A 27,407-nucleotide genomic window follows, 5' to 3' on the forward strand; every position below is an offset into this window, starting at 1 on the left:
AAATTTAGAATTATATTTGAAATTTCTTCTTTTGTGCAGATATATATTTTGAAGAATTCAACAATGTATTTTATTATATTTTATATATAACATACACATATTCCATTTAAATAAATACATGATGAAACTCCTGTTTAATGTGTTATCTGTATGAGACTTCATAAAATTCATATATGATTGATATTAATATTATCAATATATGAAACACATCGGCTAAAGATCTCCAGTTTCAGACTATGATAATAATCCAGTCCTGAGTTTAGATTCCCATATACTCTACTGTTTATAACAGTAGTATGGAGTAAGAGCACATAATGTGTGCACTGGATCGTGAGCACACTCTTAGTATAGATTTAGATTACTTACCATATTCCTCCTCATGAAGAACAACCTGGGATGTTGAAATTACCTCCATCATCTTTCCCTCCTATGGAAACAGCTGGATCTCTGCTGGTTGTCTGCCTACCTTTTTCCTGGTCTCCCTGGGTATGATCAGAAGTAATACTGCTGTCATGGGGGACTCCTGTGGCGGGTAGGACCTCGGTAGCCGTAACAGCGGGAACAGGCAAGATTGTTGGGGTAACGGGCTAAGGCCGGTGATAAGCACGTCGGATCGACATGGGCAAGCAGGGGTCGGTGGCAGGCGGCAAGCAGGATCGTCGTGGTACACGCAGAGGTTCTATGTCTCCCACAGTTTGTAGGCCTATGCATTCTCTCAAGGGTCTTAGAGAGGAGAAGGTGATTGACCACTTTTTTCTTGACCACAGATCAATTATGGTTCTTTAGAAAAGATGAAGACCACATTTGGAGAGGCGCATTTCGCAAGAGTCATGCCATTCCTGGCCTAGTGAAAATGCTCTGTTCATGAAATTATTTTGTGTCAGGATCTTTTCAAAGTACAGCGGCTGCAGTTGGTGGAATTCTGCAGTCCATATTTTCTCATTGTTTCCACTAATTTATGTGTGCTTTGAAACGACACACAGTGAGTGTATTTATTTTCCTAGTGAGAGCACAGCGTGACAGGAGCTTGAACATAGTTTCTATAGACTGCACACAATTAGCATCAGTGCCAGTCACAAAGAGGGAATATAAATATATTGCAATCAAAAGCATTTTCACTCCCTCAAAATTCAGGTTGTAAGTGATGCTACATTGCGAATGGGGTTCTTTCCTTTCCAAGCTTCTCTGAGGATGCCTACTGTATATCCTCACTCTAAACTTTATCACACCCTAACTCCTATTTACTTACATTTGAATAAAGGTGAGACAAAGTGTAGCAACCTTTACTGAATGTGGTGTTTCGTTAATACGTTTCTAGTGTTATTTGTATCTTCCCAGGTGATGCAGTATATGGATAAAGGTTTTTAACATGACGTTACGGCCGTTGTTTATAGGTATAATTAGCTTTGAGGATATGCGTACAATAATATCCATTCTTGTTTTAGATAATGTCTAGTTACAGATGTAGTAGATATTATGGCGTGTGCCAGCAAATATGGAGTTTGTGTTGTTAGCGAGCGCAGAATCATATACAGTATGGAAATAAAAAGAAAAAAATCAGAGAGTGCAGGATTGTTCGAAATCCAATTCAATCTTGATAAAAATTGTTTTTAGAAAGTGGCAATGCCACAACTTACATGGCCCAGAAAGTACACATGGCACTGAGAGGTATCTTTGCAGGTGTCTCCCTGTCAGCCTCAGTCCCCCCATGATCCATTTACGGTGAAAAATCCGACAGCCCTCACAGATCGTGCTGTTGTGCAGTCTTCACGAATCATGCATCATTATGCAGCCCTCGCAGAGGTAAGTATTACACAAAGATATGTGTAAAAAGATTTATATGGTAAAATAATTAAAAACAGATTCACACTTACATATTAGATAGTGTGCGGCAGCTCGAACAGAGTAAACATTCGGCATGGATGGCGCGGCATTGTCCCGGTGTCTGCAGGGGAAGGGAATCCCCCAATTCCAGACCCGGCTTGCAGGTTGCGGCGTCAGCTGATCGGGAGCCCACGTATAGTCGTCCTACGTCTGCTGCCTGAAACTCTGAAGCACGGCCTGCCAGTAGATGCCAAGTTGCGATAGCCATCCTTTTTCAACACACGGCGAATGCATTTAGAAGGGAGCCTGCTCGGGATCGCACGTTTTGTTTGTTGCGCTGCAACGCGCCAGTGGGAGCAATAACCTCTGCTACATCTGTATGAAGCCTGACTTAATATAACTATGTTGATCTAGCCTTTAAAATATAGTGCTACAGTAGAAAAAAAACAGAACCCTATAACATTTCGGAAAATTATTTAGAGTCACTCCTTTCTAATTGTATGTGATAACTTTACATGCTATGCATGGCAATATGATTAGAATTTGTTTTGTATAACATTTTGTATAATAATATTTCTAAAAAAAAGCAACGTTTTATGTAGTTGAGAAATTATTGTTATTCTTGAAGTTATATATCTGTAAATCGAGTAAGTAAATTTTTACTGCCGCTAAGCTCGCGCATGCTTGAGAGCGGTGATGTCACCAACACTCCAAGCATGAGCGATCGTCTGTCCTGCAATAATTTTAGAGCAGGAGTGGTATAAAGTAATAAGTATAACATTTCAATACTTCAATAATAATATTTTCTTGGTTATTTAGTTAATCCCTTTTGCCAAAGCGTCATTGGGCACCCCCTGTCTTTTGTTTGTATATACTGTATAATGTTTAATCCTGTTCACCTAATGTAATGCAATGTCTTTATATATAATGTACAGTATAACCCTGTTCACTTAATGTAATCATGTATTTGTAACCATGTATCTGTCATCAAAGCTCTGTGCCCAGGACATACTTGAAAATGAGAGGTAACTCAATAAATTACTTCCTGGTAAAACATTTTTATAAATAAAATAAAATACATGAACTTTGTAAAACATGACAAATTGGCCATTGGTTTTTGCGTGAAGAACTTTACAAGCATTTTTTTGTTTTGCCAAAATGTGTGATAGAGATATATTTAGTGGAGCACCCATTGACTTATACACCTCCCAAAACACTCCTCTATACAACACGTAAAGAGATATCTCTGAACATACCTAATGTAACGGGTATTCCACCCCACCCAATCTCATATATAGTGTGGGTGAGTAGAACATGCAGTGTTACCGGTGTGGTGCGTATACCTGCAGGCTCACAGGAGGTCTGAGCCTCCGCTAATGAGAGCCTGGGGTGAATCCTCTGGAACGGATCTTCTTTCAGCGCCTCCACCTATGTAGGATTCTATGGAAGTGTAGAATGACCCTACATAGGAACCCAATCATAAACCTCACACACAGTGATTATATAATAACTAAGGACTTTACTTATGAACATATAACACATTACATAACATCATAACCTTATGCAATACTGGAGCACTTTCTGCCCAATGTCTGGTGTTCCCACCCAGTGTCCTGTAACCCCCACCCAATGTCCCCTACTCCTACGGAGATCGTGGGTGACTGCGCAGTCACTAAATTAATAGGCCTGTTGGTGCACATATAATACAGAGGTACCTTCCGAGCACTCCGATGCTCGGGCCTGCAACACTCTTCTCAAAGGGTCTATCGACGAGGACTCCTTCAACCGAACTCCTGCACTTGTGGACCGCTAGGGCGGTCCCCTCGGGAACACAGTCTCTGTGGACCCCAACGTGGGTCCAACCGCTTTCCGGGAACAGCAACCGCCGCTCTATCCCTATCTATCCCTAAAGTGACAGTAACCCTAACCTAGGGCCTGTCCCTGATGAACCGTAACCTGGGGTGGCTTGGGGGAAAACTCCTAGGGCCTGCGGGGTAATAACCTGCCCCTCTCCCCTAGCTACCCAAGTCCTATCTGTAACTCCCTAACTACTCCTAACTCCTAACACTAACACGCCTGCAGCCGACACACAGCTCTCACAATCAGCCTGCAGACAGTAACACACGCTGCACACACACTGCACTCATTACATGCAGCGTCACATGCAACACTCAACACAGCAACCTGGAACCTGCAGCAATTAATCCACTGCTCGCACGCTGTGCCTATTTGCCAGTGCGCACAGCACTACCCGCTGTGGCACTGCCAAACCTGCACCTTACACACACTAAGGGTGACCTCCCTATCTAGGGCCGTCCCTTTCCAGTTACCCACTAACCTGGTGGGGAGTTGGGGCCTACCTGGAGGGTGAGGGTGGTACCTATCTGGATGCAGGAGCTGCACTCACTCCCTGCATCCTTCCTTCCCCTTCAGCTCCGCTGCTCCAACTGACGTGACCAAAGCCCGGGAAATGTATCTATTCTCCCGGGCTGAGAATCCTCCAGCCCTATTGGCCGCTATGAGGCACCTGGTGCCTGTCTCCCTATGCCTCCTGGGAGTTGTAGTTCCCAGGAGGCTGCTATAGCATTGGGGCCGCGTGCGCGCTTCTCCTGCGCATGCGCGAACTACTAATGGCCGCCTCAACCTCTCCTGCGCCTTCCCGGCTAGCCCTGCGCATGCGCGACTCTGCCCTGTCTCTGGGGCTCTTCCTGCCCTCGCGCGATCACTGCGCATGCGCGAGACGGTCCTCAATGGCGGCGCCCTGCTCTGCGGCCGCCGGGACCTTAGAGATGCGATCGCGGCCTTAGCAACGGCCCGATCGCGTCCACGGCAACCGGCCGCAGGCAGGAGAAGCCGCGCTGCTCCCTGCTCCAGCCCCCACCCTTGGAAGCAGCCGTCGGGTTTTTCAATACCCGCGATCGAGCTGCGCCAGGGAAGGGGGGTCTCCAGGAGCCACGGGAGCTCCAGGCTATATTAAGATACCTAAGAATGGCACTAATTTGAATATTTGGTATTTAACTCTCTCTATTTTGCTACAGCTTCTCAGAAAATGTTTCACGTTTCCACTCATCAGTGGTATATATCTTGAGCTATTGTAATCAAAGATATTTTTAAATAAAAAGTAAATCTGAAACTATACATTGGTGGTCAGTTTGTGTTAACCCTTCTGAATGACCTTAGTAATAGTGACAAATATGCAAGCATATTTTGCAATACATAAATTATATAAGCTGGATACTGTGTCATAGACAATATAAAATGTTACTGTACAGCATAATATGTTTATCAGCATATTCAAATAACAAAGTCATATAATAGCATTGCTCAGTATTCTTACTTAGAATATCCTTTTCTATCTATTTTGTCCAATATAGTACACAGAAATTATATGAATTTTGGCGCGAAATTTGAACATTACATCCCCTGACTCCACTATAAATGCTTGGCTCACTCTCCACAACTCCTCTCCCCGAAGAAGACCGTTTGTTGAAACGCGTTGGAGTGGGAGTCTGTGGAGGGGGACCCCTGCCTTTTTCAAGTACAGGAGGCTTTTGCTACTCGTATTTTGGTCATAACAACTACACTATTTTGGTGATGTATCAATATTCTCCATTACTGTGATACAATGGTCTTATTCTACTCTTGGACATTATTTTAGGCAACATTGTCTTTACGTGTATCTATTGCTATATCACAGGCATATCCCTATTCTTAGTACACAGGTCTGCAGTTTCTGTTACTATACAGAATAGTGCCTTTTATAGAGCTACCAACTTTTTGTGTTTACATACATTTTGGCTGTTCATGATATCAGCCATTGGTGATTTCTTTGACCAATTTATGTGCCTTTGCCTCATGGTATATATGTATTGTCAGTTGCGAGTCCTCCTCCTCTTTTATATTTTTCTCCCCTTGTTTTTATCTTTATATTAATACATTTTGCATTTATAATCATATTCATGGTATGCCCGTGTGCTTCATTATAAGGATACTCTTTTGTTGCTTTATACATTTATTATCCTTGAGCACCACTGTCTATTGATACTTTATCATATATTAGGACAGTTTTTGGGCAACAGTTACGTATTGTGTTGATGCGGTATACTTTGTATTTTCTGTCATATATATATATATATATATATGTATGTATATATATGTATGTATGTATGTATGTATGTTTAGGGTGGTAAGCAGCTTAGCTACCCATCCAGTTACAGTAGATAGGGCTGGAGAAAAATGTGTAGTGATTTCTCCAAAGTAGAGTGGGTTTTTCTTTTATGTTTGTGTTTGCAGTTTTTAAAGAAACAGGCGCAATAAAGCCTTATTTTAATTTCCCCTTAAAAACGGTCTCCATTGCATACCTCTGCACACATCTCTTACATATGGTGTCTGAAGTCGGATGAGAGGTGGCCCTTGAATTTAAAAGGGGCCCCAGAGACTGATCTTGCATTTTTTTGTGCTTTGCTTACAAACATTTCCTGCAAACGGGCCTGAGCAACAAAACAAAGTATGCAGCAGTGACCAGAATTAAAGGGCTACACATCCAGGCAGGAAAACTACACTCAACTGAAGAAAGAAGAACATTCTGATTTGACAGACCACATCAATGAAAAGAAGAAAAAGCTGCACAAGCTACAAAAATTAAAGAAACTATTGGAAGATGAAAAGTTTGAAGCATTGGAGCAACACACACAAGGGAGCACCTTTTGCAGAACCCACTGCCAGGTCTGCGTACGCACATCCAAAATGCCAAGGAGAAGCAGCGATCTCTGCAGGAAGAAAATTTGCAGGCTGCTAAAGAAGTACATTTGCTGCAGGAATGTCTGATTACACAGTCCCCCCCCTCCGCAGAGCAGCATGAGAAACTGGAGGCTACCCTGAGCATCACCAGAGCATCGCTAGAGGCCAAGCTTTGAGGCCAGGGGACTTGGTACAAGAGGGAGCACAAGAAGGTCCAGAAACTGAGGCAAGCAGTTGCGGCCCTAGTGAAGAAATTCACAGTGCTCCACAATATAATAAAGAAAAGAAGCAAGCTCAGAGAAAGCAAAGTGAAGAGATAATGACCCTGAGAGGAGAACTGCAGGATGTACTCAAGAAACAGGGATCTCTCACAGATGAATTAAACTTGCAGAAAAGCCTAGAAGTGGAAGAGCTTGAAAGACTGAGAAATTAGATTACAGTACTGCAGGGAGAGAGAGAGAATGCAAGATTTTACGGTCAAGGGTTACAACCTTTGAGTCTGAAAAAATGAAGTTGGAGGAAAAGGTTACAGAATTTAAACAGAGTAAGGCTCTGTGGACCAGTAAAGTACAGGTGTCTCCACTACAGGAAATGTACTGCCCCTGTCCAAGCGTCGGTATCCCACAGCGACTAATGCTCATGAAGACATGGGTACAGTGAGAGCTGGGGACACCGCTCAACTGCAAAACAAGATTGAAAAGTTTGAACTGCCTGAGCAAGCACTAGCTAAACCTTTAGCTGCCCAACAGGCAACAAACAAAGATATGAGTGCAGAATCAAGACCAGAAGAATCCTTATCTGATGAAGCTGAAAAGATAGGACGTTCTCTGGAAATGGATGTGGAACTCAATTCCAAAGTGTAAGGAATCCACTACTGGCTTTGACTATAGCCTTGCAGACCTATGCAGTTGCAAGCTTCCTCTGGCAATCTATAGCACATGTGCTGCTTCTCATTGCAGCTTCTGCCCTGTGCTTCAGCATTGGAGGAATACTCACACACCCTCCTCCTGTGATTGGATCTCCGCCCTTTACTGTATATCCTGGGCGTTGGCACTGAACCAGTGCCGAGCATAACTCCTACCTGGGACGTTACTGTCTCTGCCACAAACCGCCCCAGGCCTCTCTCCTAGCGTTCTTCCCTTCCAAGTTCCTGAGTATCCAGAGGCCTGTTCCTGTCTCCTGTGCTGAAGCGTTGTTGCCAGCACTGGTACCTGCTGCATTCACTCCTAGCAGTGGTTACCCCTATTTCCTGGTACCTGCTGCATTCACTCCTAGCAGTGGCTACCCCTAGTTTCCTGCGGCCTGCTGCTATCTCTATGCAGTGGTCTGCCTTGGACTTCTGCGCTGAAGCATTGGTTTCCCCGACGCTGCCCTGCTGTGTACTTCGGCCAGCCTGCTGTCTCCCCCTGCTGAGACCGGCGTCATGGGCCAAAGGAAACGGATCCTTCAACTGCCAGTACCATGAGTTGCATACACACTGCTACAGACTCTCGCAAATTGCTTGGGATAGCAACCCTGCTTTGTATCAAAATTACCGCTGCAATAGTGTGTAGTGAATCCTCCCGCCCCATTCCCTCGCTAACTATCACCTGGAATTCCTTGGAAGCTAAAGACTTTCGCAACTTCCCCCGTGCTGATTTCACCAAAGACATTGCCTTCTCTGAAGGTCCCTCTGCCATTTTTGTCCGACAATCTGTGTCCTGTGCCCCGTACTCTTGGACTATTACTATGCACCGGACACCTGGCTACTGCCCTTCTGATGTTCCCATTCCGGAGCCCTCAGGTCCCATTGTCCCATTGTGCTGCATTCACTCCTAGCAGTGGCTCCCCCTAGTTTCCTGCGGCCTGCTGCTATCTCTATGCAGTGGCCTGCCTTGGACTTCTGCACTGAAGCGTTGGTTTCCCCGACGCTGCCCTGCGGTGTACTTCGGCCAGCCTGCTGTCTCCCCCTGCTGATACCGGCGTCATGGGCCGAGGCCGCTCCTCGCGCAGAGGCCACTCCCGCGCTCATGCTCCTAAGCTGAAGCAGGGAATTCCTGTCTGCCTGTTGCCGATTCCTTGCTACGACTACGGATGTCTTCTATCCTGACCCTGCTTCGGCCATCGATTGTCCTGTCTTCTCCTACCCCGACTTTGGCTTCAATAACGACGATGCTGCCTTCTCCAATCCTGACCCTGCGGTGTACGACTACGAACTGCGCACTCCGGATCAGTCTGCGCGGACTAAGGTCGGTTATTATATAACCCCACCTCAGCCCTGCGGTCCGGTCCCGGTTTGTGGCGAGCATTGGCGTAACAGTATGCTCGGCCAACATAAACCGGACCGCGCCGTGGCGGGGGTTGGCAATTTTCCAACTGAAGTTATGTCCCGGCCTGCGTACCAGTCCCATTATGAAGGCCAGTATCTGTGTGAAATAATAGCCCTGATTGAAGACCTGTTTACGTATGAAGGTTTAACCCCTTTGCAAAGACAATGCCGTTGTGATCTCTTTATTAAGGCTTGCTGCATGCAGAACTTAAAACAGTCTCTAGGCGATTGTATTTGCTCCCCTGATTCCCCTTTAACCTGGGATAACGTGTACCCTATGGAACTGGCCGACGCCCAAGAGGCACTCTATGCCCTGGCCTCATCACTGGACATTCATCTAGTACAACAGGGCGCCCTCCTCATGTTGGCTCAGTCTCAAGATACACTCCATGTACTTTCCTTAACACTTGACATTTGCATAAAAGAACAGGACACCCTCCTTGCCAGCTACGCTGCTGCTTGGCAGATCCCCTATGCTGCCAGTTCTGTTGCTAAACCTGTGTAGGTACCTCCCTCTCCTAAGAATGGCCAAACCATCTCTCTGTCGCTGCCCGCTAAGGAAGAAGCTGCCATGCTCCCTAATCCTGAGTTAACCTCCCTAAATTCTGTCCCCGAGGTTATTCCGGTCTTAACCCCTGCTAGTCAGGCCTATGAGTCCCCCATTGTAAATCCCTGCATTTCCCAGGTCAGTGTGTCTTCCCTAGCACCAGAGAATGAATCCTGTTTGCCCTCTTTTTCTAACCCAAAAATTCTAAGCTCTGTTCCTGAGGTTTTTTCTGTTTTAACCCCTGCCAGTCTGCTCTGTGAGGTCCCTATTGCTAACCCTAGTATTCCGCAGTCTAATGTTGGGTCCCTAGGGCAAGAGGCAGAACCCCCTATGACCCCACTCTCGGAGACTAGCTTCTATTTCTCTGATTCTCAGGTACAGAGTAATTTAACCCTTGAGGTTTTTCCTATGTTAACCCCTAAAGGTCAGCCCTATGAACCTACTTTGGTAAATCCCTGTAGTCCATCAGTCAAGGACACCTCCTTAGCCTCAGAGGATGAACCCCTTATGTCCCCTGACTCGGCTAAAATTCTCGGGGCTATGCCCCCTGAACATTCGGCAATAATACTGGCTCCAGTTAAAAGTATTCTGGAGCCGTTTGTTTCTCTAAACCTGTTCGCAGAATCCCTACTCCTAGGTATTTCACTGACCCCGTCTGTCACTCAGAGAGCTGAGACCCCTGCTTCTGAGCATAGACCCCTTTTCGTGGAATCTGTTGTCGTTTCTGATGTCCCAGACACTCTTTCCCAAATACCCACTTCAGAGACCAGCACAGTCGTGGTTGCCCCATTTGCACTGTCTGTGTTCTCCTCTTCTCAAATCCTTGGGTTTAAAGCGAACAGTACATATTATGTCCCTTTCCAAGTGACCCCTTCTGAGATCAGCGTATCTGCTGTTGCTCTACTAGTACAATTACACTCAGGGCCCTCCTATTTGGAGGATCAGCTTTTCAAGTTTGAAACTTCCCTTATCCCTGATTTTGTAAACCTACAGTCCCTTTTCACTGTAGCTAAAAGTTCCCCAGCAGCCGCTGAGTTAAGCTCTGCCGCTGCCAAATCTTCTGTTGTAGAAGCAACCTTCTCTAGCTTACTTCTGTTTTTCCTATCTGTTATGCCTATCACCTTTACTAAAATTTCTGTTTTGCAAGGTATTTCTCCTATTAAGTCTGTGATACCTGCAATTCCTTTAATTGGTTCCAATACCCCTGTCACTGAGTTTCCCATGGAGTCTGATGCCCTCACTAGGGATTCTCAGGGATCCAATTCTGATACAAGCGCAATGCTATCTGATTTCATTACAGTAGCTAGTTCAGTTCCTGCTGGTTCTCAATCACCCACTTCAGTGACTAGCAAGATGTCCCTTGTTTCTATTGGAGAGTCTACCCCAGTTTCTTACATGGATCATGCCACAGCCTTCGGGATAATTAAAAATGACTTTAAGTCTGGGATGCCCACTCCTTTAATATTACTGTTTCACGCTGATTCGCCCACAGTATTCAGGGTATCCACTACTGGCTTTATGTCTACTAGCACGAACTCAGGGGTATCGCATTTGGAACTTTCAGTAATACCCGCTGTGTCCCTTTTTTCAAAAGACCCCGTCTTGAAGATGGACTTATATCTCCATGTGTCTTCCACAATACTTGGGGTACTTGCTATTGACTGTCTTGTCCCAAAACTAGGGTTACCTCTCAAGAAGGTGCCTGGAGCTACCGATGTTAAGAACCCTATGTTTAAAACAGTAATATTTAGCATTGCTTCTCCCATAGTATCATGCGAGACCTGGGTACCTGGGACCTCCACTCCTAAGCCAAGCTCTAGTTCTCTGTTTTCTTTCTCTGTGTTGGAGGTACCCAGCGTTAACCTCAAGACTATTATTCCTAAGGCTTATCCACCGCTTAACCGCCTGCCTGTTTTTTTGGATAAAATCTGTTTTCTCACCTTTCAAACAGACTCCTTACTTGCAGGTCTCTGTGCGGTGCCTTAAGTGCCCTTTCTGGATGGCATTTGGCCTTTCTCTAAGACGAAGACACCCTTACTGGACCTCGTCGCTTTACCTGAAGCATCCGTCCCTGTTCTCTATGGTTCCACTATGCGTATAGACATGCTTAGTATGTCCTTCGCCAAGGCCACAATTTCGGAGTTGATTCTCTCTAAAGATCACAAACCAAAGGAAGCAGATCCTTCAACTGCCAGTACCATGAGTTGTATACACACTGCTACAGACTCTCGCAAATTGCTTGGGATAGCAACCGTGCTTTGTATCAAAAGTACCGCTGCAATAGTGTGTAGTGAACCCTCCCGCCCAATTCCCTCGCTAACCATCACCCGGAATTCCTTGGAAGCTAAAGACTCTTGCAACTTCCTCCGTGCTGATTTCACCAAAGACATTGCCTTCTCTGAAGGTCCCTCTGCCATTTTTGTCCGACAATCTGTGTCCTGTGTCCCGTACTCTTGGACTATTACTATGCACCGGACACCTGGCTACTGCCCTTCTGATGTTCCCATTCCGGATCCCTCAGGTCCCATTGTCCATGTACCAAGAACTGCAGTGCCACCGCTGTCTTTTATGGCACTCGCCAATGTACACCTGGATTGTGGACCTAATTCTCGCCGGAGACACTTCAGGAACAACTCAATGTCTCCCAGACCTATGAATGGTCCTGTCCACTCAGGCTTCTCATCCAGTGGTGGGGGTACTGTAAGGAATCCCAATAAACTATGGGCTTTCAACGCCACCTCTCGCCTAAGGAGGTTTAGGAACAATTCCATGTCCCCCAAATCTGTGATGGTTCCTGTTCGTCCGGAGGTCTCACCTGAAGGGGGGGGGGTACTGTTAGGAATCCACTACTGGCTTTGACTATAGGGAAAAGGGAGACCAAAAAGCGCACCAGCACAAACGGAGCAGGAAGAACCCAGGACAAAAAAATGATTAAAAGGGCACTTTAATGTGGCAAAAGACCCATCCAATGCATTTCGAACGTCGAAACGTTGAAAAAGAACGCTGCGACGTTCGAAATGCATTGGATGGGTCTTTTGCCACATTAAAGTGCCCTTTTAATCATTTTTTTGTCCTGGGTTCTTCCTGCTCCGTTTGTGCTGGTGCGCTTTTTGGTCTCCCTTTTCCCTGTATTGCATTGAGTAGCTGCACAGCCTGCCTGCCTGCCCTACCAGGATGTGAGTACTTATATATTTTTCAGGGGAACCTGCCAATGAGACTGATGGTGAGTGGGTTGCACCACATACCACCTGTCTTCAGGAGGATAGTACCCATTATATGACACAATAGGTACTATATCAATTGTTAGTACCCTGGTACAGTGGTCTGGCTTATTATCATTTTGAGATATACCTGCATTTGAGCGCTTCAGCTATTTTCCATATGGCTTTGACTATAGCCTTGCAGACCTATGCAGTTGCAAGCTTCCTCTGACAATCTATGGCACATGTGCTGCTTCTCATTGCAGCTTCTGCCCTGTGCTTCAGCATTGGAGGAATACTCACACAGCCTCCTCCTGTGATTGGATCTCCGCCCTTTATATCCTGGGCGTTGGCACTGAACCAGTGCCGAGCATAACTCCTACCTGGGACATTACTGTCTCTGCCACAAACCGCCCCAGGCCTCTCTCCTAGCGTTCTTACCTTCCAAGTTCCTGAGTATCCAGAGGCCTGTTCCTGTCTCTTGTGCTGAAGCGCTGTTGCCAGCACTGGTACCTGCTGCATTCACTCCTAGCAGTGGTTACCCCTTTTTCTTGGTACCTGCTGCATTCACTCCTAGCAGTGGCTACCCCTAATTTCCTGCGGCCTGCTGCTATCTCTATGCAGTGGTATGCCTTGGACTTCTGCGCTGAAGCGTTGGTTTCCCTGACGCTGCCCTGCGGTGTACTTCGGCCAGCCTGCTGTCTCCCCCTGCTGAGACTGGCATCATGGGCCGAGGCCGCTCCTCGTGCAGAGGCCGCTCACGCTCCTAAGCTGAAGCAGGGAACTCTTGTCTGCCTGTTGCCGATTCCTTGCTACGACTACGACCACCCGGATGTCTTCTATCCTGACCCTGCTTCGGCCATTGATTGTCCTGTCTTCTCCTACCCCGACTTTGGCTTCAATAACGACGATGCTGCCTTCTCCAATCCTGACCCTGCGATGTACGACTACAAACTGCGCACTCCGGATCAGTCTGCGCGGACTAAGGTCGGTGATTATATAACCCCACCTCAGCCCCGCGGTCCGGTCCCGGTTTGTGGCGAGCATCGGCGTAACACAAAGAAGCTGAACTGGCAACTGCATTGAGTGGAAAAAGAGGTGCAGAAGGACAGTGTCAAGAGCCGAAAACTCAAAGAGCTATTCTTGAATGTTCTTTAAGTGATACCATAAAATGGCATGAGTCTAGGATAGTATAAATAGATTCCGGACATCAGACAGAATTCAAAAGTAAGCTGACAGAGGCTTTGCAAGACCTGAGCAAGGGTTACAAGGAATGGACATTTAGTTCTTAAATGGAGCCAATGGAAAAGATGGCGAGAGAACGTTATATGTGTAAATGCTCTGTGACTGTAGCCATACAGTCTGCCTACTAAGAGGGGATCACCCGATGCAGGGGAAATCTCATGACCTCGCGGTCAGTAGAAAGACTATACTTGGAAAAAGTCCTCCTCGAACGACAGAGGAGTGCTGATCTCAAGCACCTTCTGGAGGAGACACTAATAACCTGGAGAAAGGGCTCAAATCCCAGCGGAACTGAGGGTTCTCGTACTCCATCCACTCTCATTCGAGCTGCAGAGATATCTCAAGTGAGAGTGAAAGGATAGGCTTCGGCCATGGTAAGCCCGAGCCTCCCACAAACAGTGGAGGTATGTAACAGGGACTTATCACTGTTGGATAAACTTGCCTCTAATCCAGCAGTATGCTGGTGTGCAATTAACCAGACTCCACCTGGCTGATTAGGACTGTCAGGAAAAGCCTGTTCTGAGAAACAGGAAAGAGGTTCCTTAGCTCACAAGCGAGCTGACCAAGGAAAAAGACTGCAGAGATTCCTTTGCTCACAAGGGAGCTGAAATAGGGAAAAGAAAGACTGCAGAGATTCCTTAGCTCACAAGGGAGCTGACCAAGGAAAAAGACTGCAGATATTTCTTAGCTCACAAGGGAGCTGAAATAAGGAAAAGAAAGGCTGCAGAGATTCCTTAGCTCACAAGGGAGCTGACCAAGGAAAAGAAAGACTGCAGAGATTTTCTTAGCTCACAAGGGAGCTGACCATGGAAAAGAAAGACTGCAGAGATTTCCTTAGCCCACAATGGGGCTGACCTAAGGAAAAGAAGGTCTTGATTGCATATGCGAAACATATGTTTGAGGTGGTAAGCAGCTTAGCTACCCATTCAGTTAGATAGGGCTGGAGTAAAATGTGTAGTGATTTCTCCAAAATGGAGTAGGTTTTTCTTTTTTGTTTGTGTTTGTAGTGTTTAAAGAAACAGGCGCAATAAAGCCTTATTTTAATTTCACATTAAAAACGGTCTCCATTGCATACCTCTGCTCACATCTCTTACAGTAGGCATAGCTTGTCTAAAACCTGTCTTTTTAAATTAATATACAATCAGTGATAATGACACTCATACCATAAAAACATTGTTTGAACAATTTGAGTCACAATAATACATAACTTTTCGATCAATAAATACTTAAAATGTGTGTTTACAATTAAAAAATCTGTTGTATAGACATGGAGCAAATTGTTATTATCATAAGGAGCTATGGTTATAAAAGTTTAACGGATAAGAATAAATATTTCTGTTAAGCCTCACTAGCTAAAGGACATTTAAGGGTCATTTACTTTGCACTTTAGTTGTAGATAGGCAACATGTTTAAATAACTTAATAATGTAAGCAAAATACAAACCAAACCCTTGGAGAGCTCCACCAAGCATCTGGGCATCCATCATGGGATCACAGTTTGGGTTTGGGAATATTGTCCCTTGAATCTGCTGAAATAAGTACATAATAAAATAAACACTTGTGTACTATTCCATTTTCGTATTTAGTCCCAATATACAGAATCACTTTCAAATTGTCAATAAGTTTAAAACTGAACAAGCAAACGTGCTTAACAACAGATTCAGGCCCTAAGTAGTCTTTCATCATAAGACATCCTCCAGCGCTGGAAGACCTCATAAAACCCATTCAGTTTAATGGGCCAGAAAATGTATTTTGCTTTTTCTAGACCTTTGTTTTAGTGGTGTAGCCCCCCTTTTGGGGACTACTAGTCAGTGTAAGGAGTTAACTTTGTGGGATTACACCTTTTACTTCCCTCTCCTGGTTGTGGTACAGGGTGACATGCAGAAAGAAGATAGGGTACATATGGCTCCCCTGAATGTTCTAGAAGCAGGTTCCCTGAGTGTGCCAGTTGGAGGGGCCTCACCATGAGTCATGTATATAGGGTTAAGTCTATAGTTATGTGTATAGTTATGTGTAGTAAGGATGTACTGTCACCTTTATTGTTTTCATTTATGAAATGTGTCCTTATATAGTTAGTGCCTATTGTAATGTCTCAAGATTATTCTCATTTGGAAGTAAGCATGTGCTCAGCAGGGATTTCTAAGAGTAGTAACTCCAGAGCATAATCAAATCGGCACTACCAGAAGGTCATAAGTAAACTCCTTATCCAATATGCATGGATGAGGTAGGCAGTACAGAGAATGATGGGATACTGATCCCTGAGAAGCAGAGTTACTCCCACCACAGTGGCCCACATGAGATGGGGCACTATTTAATACTATACAGGAGATTGCCAACCTAACCAATACTAAGGGGCAAAAATATAAGTACTTCCCCAGCATATGAGTGAGAGAGTGAGAGCTACCAAGGGAATTAAGCCTAAATAAGTCTAAGTACAGGCATACCCCGTTTTACGTACACCCACTTTACGTACACTCGCAAGTACGTACATTTATTTTTAGTTGCACCATACCCCTGTGTACGTATGCATGCTTCGCGAGTACGGACACCAGGGGGCGGCATGCGCATGCGGCAGCGCGTGTGCACCTCAACAATCCCCCAACCTCCTTCATGCTTGTCCCTATTATGGTGCGCTCGATCTCCCCGTTCCCTCTGCCCTCCCCCTCCCATCTGTCTCCGTTCCCCCTGCACTCCCGCTCCATAAATCAGTAGCTAAACCAGTGATTCTGCCCGCACTCACTGCAGCCTCTGGCTCTGCTCCCTCCTCTCTCCTCCTCCTCCTCCTCTTCCTCCCCCCTCCTCCCTCCTCAGAGCTCGCTCTTGCCTGCTGCGAAACTTTGCATGTGAACTACGGAGCTACGGAGCAACGGTGAGGGGGAGGAGAAGATCTTCTGCTGCAATCTTTGCTTGTGTGTGTGTGTGTGACTGAGTGTGTGTGTGAATGAGTGTGTGTGTGACTGAGTGTGTGTGTGACTGAGTGACAGTGTGTAAGTGTGTGTGTGTGTGTGACTGAGTGTGTGTGTGTGTGACTGAATGACAATGTGTGTGTGTGACTGAGTGTGTGTGTGTGACTGACTGAGTGTGTGTGTGTGACTGACTGCGTGTGTGTGACTGAGTGCATGTGTGTGTGTGTGACTGTGTGTGTGACTGAGTGCGTGTGTGTGACTGTGTGCGTGTGTGTGACTGTGTGCGTGTGTGTGACTGTGTGCGTGTGTGTGACTGAGTGTGTGTGTGGCAGTGTGTGTGTGTGACTGACTGAGTGAGAGTGCGTGACTGAGTGAGAGAGTGCGTCTGACTGAGTGAGAGTGCGTGACTCAGTGAGTGAGAGAGAGTGCGTGACTGAGAGAGAGAAGGAGAGAGAGACTGGAAGAAGGAGAGAGAGAGACTGCGAGAAGGAGAGACTGCGAGAAGGAGAGAGAAAGGAGAGAGCTGCTATACAGTACTGACTCGCGTGCGCGCCTCTCACCTCCTTGCTTGCTCCCGTTCATTTTATTTGAATAAAGCCTACTGTATTTATTTTGGTTACAAATGCATTATTTACATCAGTTATGCACATACAGTGGCGGCCGCCTTTAGCCTCCTGCGGCCGCCACCGCAGGGTTTTTAAAAATGCGGCGGCGCACGGCTTTTTTTCGTCTGGGTTCCCGCGCCTCGGGGGCTTTCAATGATAAGCGCCATTAGCGCTTATCTTGAGATGCGGCCGCCGCGCGGAGGACCCCGGCTCAAATTTTAAACATGCTCGCATTTTTACGGGCAAGCTGGAGGTTTAAAGGGGCCGCGACAGTATATGACGATTGCAGTACAGTACATGCATTGTAAAGTGGAAAAAAGGTAGTGCTTCACTTTAAGTACATTTTCACTTTACATACATGCTCCGGTCCCATTGCGTATGTTAAAGCGGGGTATGCCTGTACCTCACTAGAGCTACCAGGAGAAGATGCACAGATTAATTATATTATTTGCAAGCAGTCTGAAATGAATGTAGTATGTTTTGTTGTAGAACATTATCAACAGCTGGGAAATAAAGCTCTTGTTTGTACTATAAAAGTTTCTGGTGCCCATCATTATTCTATCTGCGTATCCACGCCCTGCCTGCACTGACCCAGCATCCTGAACAGGTACAGTATGAAAGACTGAGCAATGCCATGCATTTGGTTCATCTGATGGATATAGTTACTTAGTTACATAGTAGATGAGGTTGAAAAAAATAATATGTCCATCAAGTGCAACCTATGCTAAATTTAGATGACAGATACTTACCCTATATTTGTATTTACATTATTTTGATCTAGGGGAAGGCAAAAAAATCAAATAAAACATAGTGAAACATCATCCAAGGCTGTCTCATAAGGGGAAAATGTAATTCCTTCCTGACACCAATTAATGGTTATCAGATCTTTCCAGGATTAATATCCTTTACATGCTTACTTATTTGGTATATCCCTATTTACCCTTCCTTTGAAAAAATATATTCGACCATTTTTTTAACATATCTATTATATTTGCAATCACAGTCTCCATGGGTGATGAATTCCACATTTTAACTGCTCTTACTGTAAAGAACCATTTGCATTATTGCTGGTAAAATCTCTTTTCCTCCAACCTTAAGGGACAACCCCATGTTGTTTGTACTGCCCTTGGGATGAATAGTTATTATGAAAGCTCTTTGTATTGACCCTGAATATATTTGTATATAGTTATCATATCCCCTCTTAGACATCTCTTTTCTGATATAAACAAATCTAAATTAGTTAGCCTCTCATAATAAATCAGATTTTTCATCCCATTTAATAATTTGGTGGCTTTTCTCTGCAATTTCTAGTTCCATAATGTCTTTTCTATGGAGTGGCGCCCAAAACGGTACTCCATATTCAAGGTGTGGTCTTACTAATGCTTTACACAATGGCATAATTATGCTTGCTTCCCTTCCATCCATTTCCGTTTAATGCAAGATCAAATCTTATTTTCGTACTTATTTGCAGCCACTGGATGACATTGGGCACTATTGTTAAGTCTGCTGTCTACAAGCACTCCTAAATCCTTCTCCACCAAGGATTAACCTAATTTTGCCACATTTAATTATTAAGTTGCCTGTTTATTCTTGTGTAGCCATGGTAGGCTTGGCTACCTTTGGCTCAGCCTTTCTGAGTGACAGGGTGTGGAGGTGGAACTGGGTCTGTGTACTGCCAATAATGGTGCAGACCTAGTGCCCTCCCCTTCCTGTGCCTTAGGGAGGAAGCATGAAACGTTAGTCAGTCCAGGTTCACCCTTCAGGGGTTAGAGACCTATGCCTCCAGCCCCGTTATGGGCTGGAGAAGAGTTAATGCACCTGGCCGGGCCTCCTGCCTATCAGTATGGCCTAGGGCCATCCTAAGACCTGTATCCTGCTATTAACATCATGCACCTGCTGTAACAAGAACTGCAGTGGCTACACCAATAAAGGATCCCATTTTATATACCCCTGCCTGAGTCTACAGTCTATTGGGTAGGGGTATGTTCAGAGGACTGTGACAGGACGGACTGTCTCCAGAACTCTGGAGCCTACTGTGACTGGTGGCGCAGCACCATGAGATGAACTACTGCCTGAAATCGCCTAAAACCTGTCTTGTTTCCCCACAACATCGCGGAAGCTCAGCCACTCCTGAACCAAACAGGTATCTAGCACCACACAGACAGAAATGAGTTGTACCAAGGTCAGAAAAGATCAAATATAATGTTACAGCTTCTGACGGTGCTGGGAATAATGTATCATTAAAAACAAAAAAGAGAAAGAAAGTATCCCACGAAAAGCACTCTAGTGTACAAAAAGAATATCAATTTATTAATTAACACGTTACATATAAAATGATTAAAACAATTCAAGATATGAAAGTAGTGGGTGCTCCAACTGTACTGGAATTATTTAATTATTTTCCATAAATGAATCCTAGAGATGTGGCTTTGCTATGGAGTGGGTGTACTACTAGGTGAGTGACTAGAGTCAAGTACTTCTTAAGCCTCCTAAAGGTAACAGGAAAAATGATACTCTCACTTCGCTGCACCTCATTGGAGACAATTGTATAATAAAAGTCCAAAAACTCACCAAAACTTGTAGTCATTCTTGTAGTACAGTACATCTTAAGTGAAATAATTCTTCAGAATATCTTACCCACGCCTAGAGCCAACTGGATTCTTTGAAGGCGTGTCCAGCCGCAGATGCAGGTCCAAACAGCAACAAGAAATGCAAAAAAAAATAATGCACAAAGCAGCGCACTGCCCAAAAAGCACCGTGTTGTGTGAAACGTGTAGGAGGGTTCACACCTCTTTTTTTGTAAGGTTGGTTAGACAATAAATATTTTTCATTTTTTTATCACCTGTCTCCCTGGGCAGTGCGCTTTGTGCATTTTGTTTTTTGCATTTCTTTTTGCTGATTAAAACAATCCCTAGTACGTCCAAGGTAATGGTATGAAAAGGTGATTTCTGGCGCTCTGGAATGAACAATTGGCTGCCGGTGTTCAAGCGGCTACTCCCATTGCATGCTTATATAGGATTAGTGATTGCAGCTCTTTTGCTTCAGTAGCATTTTCATAAGACCGGCCGGTCTCATTGGTGAGGGGCTGATTACATGCCTCATCACTATGATGTTACTAGTGTTTTGATCACTGCCACTTAACTAAGCTAGAGGTTGTTTGCATTTAGGGGAATTATCCTTTTTATACCATTATTTATTTTATTTATTTATAAAATATTTTACCAGGAAGTAATACATTGAGAGTTACCTCTCGTTTTCAAGTATGTCCTGGGCACAGAGTAAAACAAAATAATACATGGTTACAAATACAGTTACATAAATACCATTACCTTGGTGATACCAGGGATTGTTATAATCAATTTATATGTGACGTGTTAATTAATACATTGATAGTCTTTTTGTACACTAGAGCAGGGGTGTGCAAACTTTTAAGTTTGCGCCCCCTGTCTCTGCTCCCCCTTGCCTATGCCCCCCCTCCTAACCAGCTCTCGTGCTCCAAGTGTCACATGACATCATGACATCATGACATCATGTGACGCATTGCCATTTGATGCCGCGTTGTCATGGCGACGCGTCAGGGAAGAGCCGGCTGAGAGCAGGTAAGTGGCATGCCTGGGGGGAAAGCGTTGGGGCTCTGCAACCGCACGCCCCCCTTAGAAAATCCCATGCCCCCCAGTTTGCGCACCGCTGCACTAGAGTGCTTTTCGTGGGATACTTTTCTTTTTTGTTTATATTGTTACATTTATCTGTATTAAACCTAATCTGCTATTTACCTGCCCAAGTTTCCAGTCTATCCAAGTCCTCCTGTAGAGAAATTACATCCTGCTCTGATTCTACTACGTTGCACAATTTAGTGTCATCAGCAAATATGGAGACTTTGCTCTCTATGCTAATCTCAAGGTAATTAATAAATAAGTTCAAAACCAGGGGGGTCCCAGTTCCGATCCCTGAAAAGGTTCCATTTACAACAAATCTCTATTGTCTATCCTTCAACCAGTTTTCAGTCCAGGTGCAAATATTTTTAGGGTCCAATTTGCTTTATTTTGTACACTAACCTCTGTGGAACTGTATCAAAAGCCTTTGCAAAATCTAAATTCCTACTAACCTCCTCAAAGAAACTAATCAGGTTAGTTTTGCACGATTTATCCTTCAAAAATCCATGCTGACTGTTACTAATGTTGTTATCCATTATATATTCCTGAATATTAGCCCATACTAAACCTTCAAGTATCTTCCCCACCATTAATGTCTGTTTTACAAGTCTGTAATTTCCTTCGGCAATGCATTTCTACTGATTCTCTCATTCTCGGCCAATAGAACCGGTCCCGGAGTAACCCAAACGTCTTGTTAGCACCCTATATCCATATCACTCACGGAGAACACCCCCCGTTGTTCTTCCAGTTTGTACTGCAGTCTTCCTCTCCAGCCCTACGTCAAGGGCGAGTCTCCGAAGTCAAATGCCAACCTTGGGGTCGCAGCATGGGCGGTGGCTACCGGGCGCTCACCTCAGTATTCTCCGGGGTTACTGGATAGATTCAACCCAATGGTTGCCGGCGGTCAATGCACATGGTGTAGGGAGAAAGGTTCCGTACGTACACCTGGGTTCGAGCCGGAATTTTTCCCGGCCACTTCTTTATCGAGGCCAATACTTCATAGCCGAGCTCTGGTCATCACGGGTCAAGCTTTCTAAGGAGAACAGTTGATCCTCCGGACGTCGGGTGGGATAATGACAGGCGGCGACCATCATTCTTCCTTCCCCGGGCGGAATCTCGGTTAGCCCCCGTTCTTGGCTATACAGCATACGGCATCCCATGCTCCTCTTCGGTCGCAATCTTACCGCAAACCTCTCGTAACACCGGACAAGTAGCGAGAGCCAGCAACGGTGATTCGCCCGCTTCTTGCAGATACATGCGGAGCACAGCTTGTACAATGTCTGTGTTGGTCCCCAAGATTATTGGGGCACTGGGATGATCCTGGGGTTCCGGACATACTAAGGCCTCCACCTCCATGGGATGATGTTTGCCGGTGTTCAATTGGGGAATGTCCAGGTGTACCTTTACCACCCCATCAATAGGATAGTCTTCATGACTCAACCCTCTCGATCGCAAGGAGTCAGCAGATAGTAGCGGCAGCCGGTGCAAGTGTTGATCATAGAATGGCCGATACACAATGGTCACCTGGGATCCAGTATCCATCAGCGCCGAGGCGTAGATGCCTTAAATCACCACCTTGACGATGGCCGCTGGCCCGATTTGACTACTCGTTGAGGACGGGGCTGCTGCTTCGCCGACCTGCAGGGTACACAGCATAGACTTGGCTGGTTGGGACACCATTTTCCGCAGGGAAGGGCAGCGCACTCGAATGTGCCCCATTTTACCGCAAGCATAGCACTGGAGATGACTGTGGTAGGCATTGTCTCGGAATGTCGGCGACACTCGCCCCGACGCTGAGCGCTTCCTGCTGGCCGCAGACGCTTCAGGGTCCTCCTTTTTCGGATTCGCATCCCCGGGTGCCTCAGTATAGGCGTCCGACTTCTTGGTGTCTTTAGCCGCAACCACCGTTTTCTTTCCCGGTGTCAGCTCACGCCCCAGCAGCACAGTCTCATGTGCCTGGACTCGATCCATCAGGTCGTCAAACGCCAGGACTTGCCCCGGCGTGAGGCAGCCGCTGACGTGTACTGACACCGAGTGCAAGGGAAGGAGTCCCCTCAGTAGCTGGGTGGTGTGTAGTCTGTCGGCAGCCACCCTCTGCACCACCCTCTTCCTCACCAGGGTCCACAGGTCCAGATGCAGCCCCCAAAGGAAGTCAGACACCATCTCTCCTTCTTTCTGGGCCAGTGCGTGGAACCTGGCCATCAGCGCAAACGTATCCACAGGAACCCCATACACTTTGATGAGGGAGTAGATGATGCCTGCCACATCAGCATCCGGATGGTCGTCCCGATAGCAGCGCACCATGTGGGACGCTGGGGGTCGCAGGCACTCAATTATGCGCTGCCTCCGAACGGCATTGGTAAATGACCAGTCAGGCAGTATCTGTTCCATGTGATCCCGCCATTCCTCGTATCCGACTTCTCCCAGCGGAGTGGGTTTGTCACCAGAAAAGGCCTTCAGCTTTCTGTATTGGAGGGACTGCGTAGTGTGGTGAATGGCTTCTGCGAGCACAGGGATGGAGGCGTTATCCGACAGGCTACCTCCAGCAGGGGAATAGACATCTAGTCTCGAGAGGCTAGTTCTGGTCAGCGCTGGCCTAACGGCCGAGGGGGTGAAGGACGTGCCTAGGCCCACTGCAGCGGGCCATCGTGGGGTCAAACCGCTCTCTGGAGTACGGACAGGGGTGGTCGTGTCAGCATTTAACAGACCCAGGAAGCCCCTCTGTGGTGTGGACGCAGCCAGGGGTTCAACGGAACCCACCTGTACTAACGGGCATTGGATGCCGGGGGCGTGAGGCAGAAGTAGTACTGCAGGCAGTGCTGCGGAGCATATATCCCGGTCGGTGACAAATAGTATCTTTCGCCAGTTATCATAGTATCTTGCACTCGGGCGGTGTCCAGGAGCGGGAGTCTCCTGATTTGGTCAGTCACCATGCCCAGGGAGAGGGTGGCGGGCACATGCCCCAGGCCGAAGGCACGTGTCAGGGGGATTTCATGTCGTTGGGCCCACTTGTGCACCTCAGGCTGCGAAGGCACAAAAATGGCGGGGAAAAAAAATGGTCGCACAGTAGTAATAAAAATATATAGTACACCCACGGTCTGAGATCTCAGCAGCGCCTCCAAATGTAGCCCTTTTTCTGAAACTCTAAAGAGACTACGGGTAACTGCACGCACCTGCGGCTCCAGGAGATCTGAGCCTCCGCTAGCTGGGAGCCTGGGGTTTCTATTATTAGCACAGCGCCTCCACTTACCCAGGATCCCCGTGATGTGAGATTCCCCTGGGCAAGAAACATATACACACATATATGATGCAACCAGTTTTACTGTAACGCAACAGTACCTTATAACTCTATCATATTAACCGTGATAATAACACATAATATATAACACAGTATAACCTTAACTCAGCTAAGTGGTAATGTCCTTATAACGTGAGTGGCTCGGCCACGTTCTTAATGAGTATTGTCCTGTACAGTAGTGGCTCAGCCACGCTCTTAATGAGTATGTCCTTTCCCGTCACCGCGTGCCCCACATACCGTGTCCTTGCACTAGTAGAAAGAATAACTCAGTGTATTAGGCCTTTGGTCACTCACTAGTGTCCTCAAAGAGTTACGCCTAAGGCGGGATCAACGCCTGTTGACCGGTGTTGGTGCACGTAACGCAAATACCTTCCGGTCACGGCGGTGACTGGTAATACTTCGAAAAGGATCAGCCGAATTCTTGCTTTTCTTTGATGTCCCAGTGCAGCATTCTGGTCCCAAACAGCTCACCAGCAAACCTGCTCTGCACGCTTGTCCCTAACTGTCTACACAGTAAGGTGACTGACCGCTACCACTATGGGCGTCCCTGCAGCACAGCAACCCCCTGTGGCTCAGGGGTTTCCCTAAGGGCCTGCGGGGTAAAGCTAGCCTATGCAGGTGGGTCATGGACCCCCTGCACACATACACCCTCCTCTTTTACCTTCCGGATCCCCTCTGACTAGCGTGGTCTCTCCCCCACGATTCCCTTTTCTCCTCCTGTAATCCTAGCCTTCTGATTGGCTCCTCAAGTCAGGTGACTGCCCAGGAGCTCATGGGAGTTGTAGTTCCTCAACGGAGCCTTTCTCTCATATGCCAGTCGTTTGCGCGCTTCCATTGCACATGTGCGACCTTCCCACTCCCTCAGTGCCCTCTGCAAGATTGCGCAACAACATGCCGGCGCCCTGTACCAATGGCCGCCGCGGAACCTGCCACACTCCCACCGAACACACATATGAGGTTCCTACCACATCCCTACAAGAGTAACACAATTGAGTTATTATGGCCGGTTCACTTGAATGCAGTCATAAGGTGCCTTTCAGCAAGGCTTATGGAGTAACACTTATTAGTAAATATGGCCCACATTCAGTTGTACAGTATATTATCTGCTGTCACATGTCAGTCAAGTTTCACTTACAGTATGTCTGAATTATTAGCGAGCAATTTCCATAATGGCTTAAAAATAAATCTTACTCTGTAAAGTTAAAAAGACACCATTCAAGTGCAATTTTTTTGAAATCCAAACCCCAAATATCACCCATTTTTACTATTGAACTTTAACAACTGTACCATTAACTTTTTCATTGTTAATTAGCATGTCAAAAATTTGCAGAGAGAGGCAAGTTCGACCCATTTACTGTAGCAATAGGAGAGTACATTATAGTGCTTGATTGATTGGAATTGGTGGACCAGAATGTACTTATGGGGTTTACAACTTATCATGAATCAGAGTTACTCCACATTCAAAGACTCATGCTTGAAAAAACACTTCAGTTTTTAATGCTTGTTCACTTAAGATAGGGCTATTTAGGAAAAAAGCTTAATCTTTTTAGCACAAATGCTTAGCTTTACAAAGCAGTACAACAAATTCAACATACAATACACTCTATAATTTAGGGTCTAGTTAGGGTCTTACACTTAATGAAAGATAATGGACAATGAGAGTAATTTTAAAGTCAAAGTTTTAGGGGCAAAGGACAAGTTTGTTTTCAGGAAATCCTGTTTTTCAATTTATTAGTCAGTAACCAACTTTCCAAAATAAAAGCAATTTATACAAAAGTACTGTATGAGACATAGCACATTTCAAAGACAGTTAATGCAATAAAGAGTAAGTTTATTGCTAATAGAGTATGAGATAAAATGATGTATGAAAATTACATTATACATTAGAAACAGCATGGCGCCTGTTTAAAATGTGCAGTATTATACATACAGTAGTTATAAAATGTGTTTACAGACTAATACAGTACGTATATTGCAATGCTAAATCAATCCTACCCATGCTGAACTAGTCAGAACCACACTACATATCCACTACAGACAGTGTAAGATACAATTATTGTACTACGTACAGTATCCCAAAAGGATTGCTGAAATAAAGAAAATCAATTATGGAAATAAACAGAAAAAAACCTCTGCACAATTATTAATTGGGATGAAAATGACTGATTGAAATGAAAACTGTAAATAACTGACTTCATAAATTTAAGTATATCTAATAAGAAATTATATTTGATTGTATACAGTATGTGTATCAAATATCAAAATGATTGCAACAAAAATCATTAACTTACATAATCGCTGCAAAACATTGTAAGGCAGATTTTCTCGCGTAGCTCGGCAAAAGGAGGATTTGGCCAAGAAATGTGTCCTCAACAGGCTTGTTGGTAACATTCAGAGGAAATGCATGGGCACCACCCAATCTGATTATGAAACCATTGCACTAATCATATTCAGTTTGTTTAAAACAAAGAAAAGCACTTCTTGGTACCAGGTATGTGTGCTAAACGATGAATCATGTACGGTACCAATGAGCAAATTCATTTAGTTAAACAAATAAAACTTAATCTGTTCCTTTTACAGATATGAAAGTAACCAATCACTGAAAGAGCTCTGGGAAAAGGCCTAAAGTAATCATTAACGTGGTAGCATATGTAATTAATGTGGGCGTTCATTCTGATTTTTTTCCTTACACAGATACAGTACGGTACATGCATATTTATCAAGTATATTAGCAATAATGTTTAGTACTTGTAAATACTGTAGTTTGAATGTAAACTTTGAGATTTACTTTCATAAACTTATCTGAGCTGTCTTGAAATGTTGTAAATTAAAACATATACAGAAAAGATTTCTGCTCAACAATTAGTTTTCCTGCTTGGTAAAATTAAGAAAATCAGCTTGGTAAAACTGGCAAATCAAATTAAAATGTCAAAAACATTGTCCAGCAGCTACATTAATTACGTGATGTAAAGAGTTGGACCTGTATATGACTTTGGACTGTGTGATCCTGCTGTGATCCTGTAATCCTTCTGTGATCCTGCCTTCCAGTATCCGTTTTTGTAGTGCTTTTTTATATCACATAAAT

At 45.2% G+C, this 27,407-nt stretch overlaps 1 protein-coding gene across 4 annotated transcripts in view; it reads right to left on the reverse strand.

Annotated features, from left to right (window-relative positions):
- ANXA10 (annexin A10) overlaps positions 1 to 26,817 on the reverse strand; it is a 95,765-nt gene extending 68,948 nt beyond the window's left edge. The window contains exons 1-2 of one of the 4 annotated variants that reach the window (XM_075611927.1): positions 26,614 to 26,817; positions 15,305 to 15,386 (exon numbers count right to left, since the gene is read on the reverse strand). In XM_075611927.1, the coding sequence (XP_075468042.1) occupies positions 15,305 to 15,386; positions 26,614 to 26,631 (100 nt within the window). In that variant the 5' untranslated portion in view covers positions 26,632 to 26,817. Of the gene's footprint in view, positions 1 to 15,304; positions 15,390 to 26,613 lie in introns of all 4 variants that reach the window. The other 3 variants (XM_075611946.1, XM_075611937.1, XM_075611916.1) reach the window with 3 other exon arrangements.
- Between the last annotated feature and the right edge of the window lie 590 nt (positions 26,818 to 27,407).

The sequence above is a fragment of the Ascaphus truei genome, chromosome 1 (genome assembly GCF_040206685.1).
Source record: "Ascaphus truei isolate aAscTru1 chromosome 1, aAscTru1.hap1, whole genome shotgun sequence".
NCBI lineage: Eukaryota > Metazoa > Chordata > Amphibia > Anura > Ascaphidae > Ascaphus > Ascaphus truei.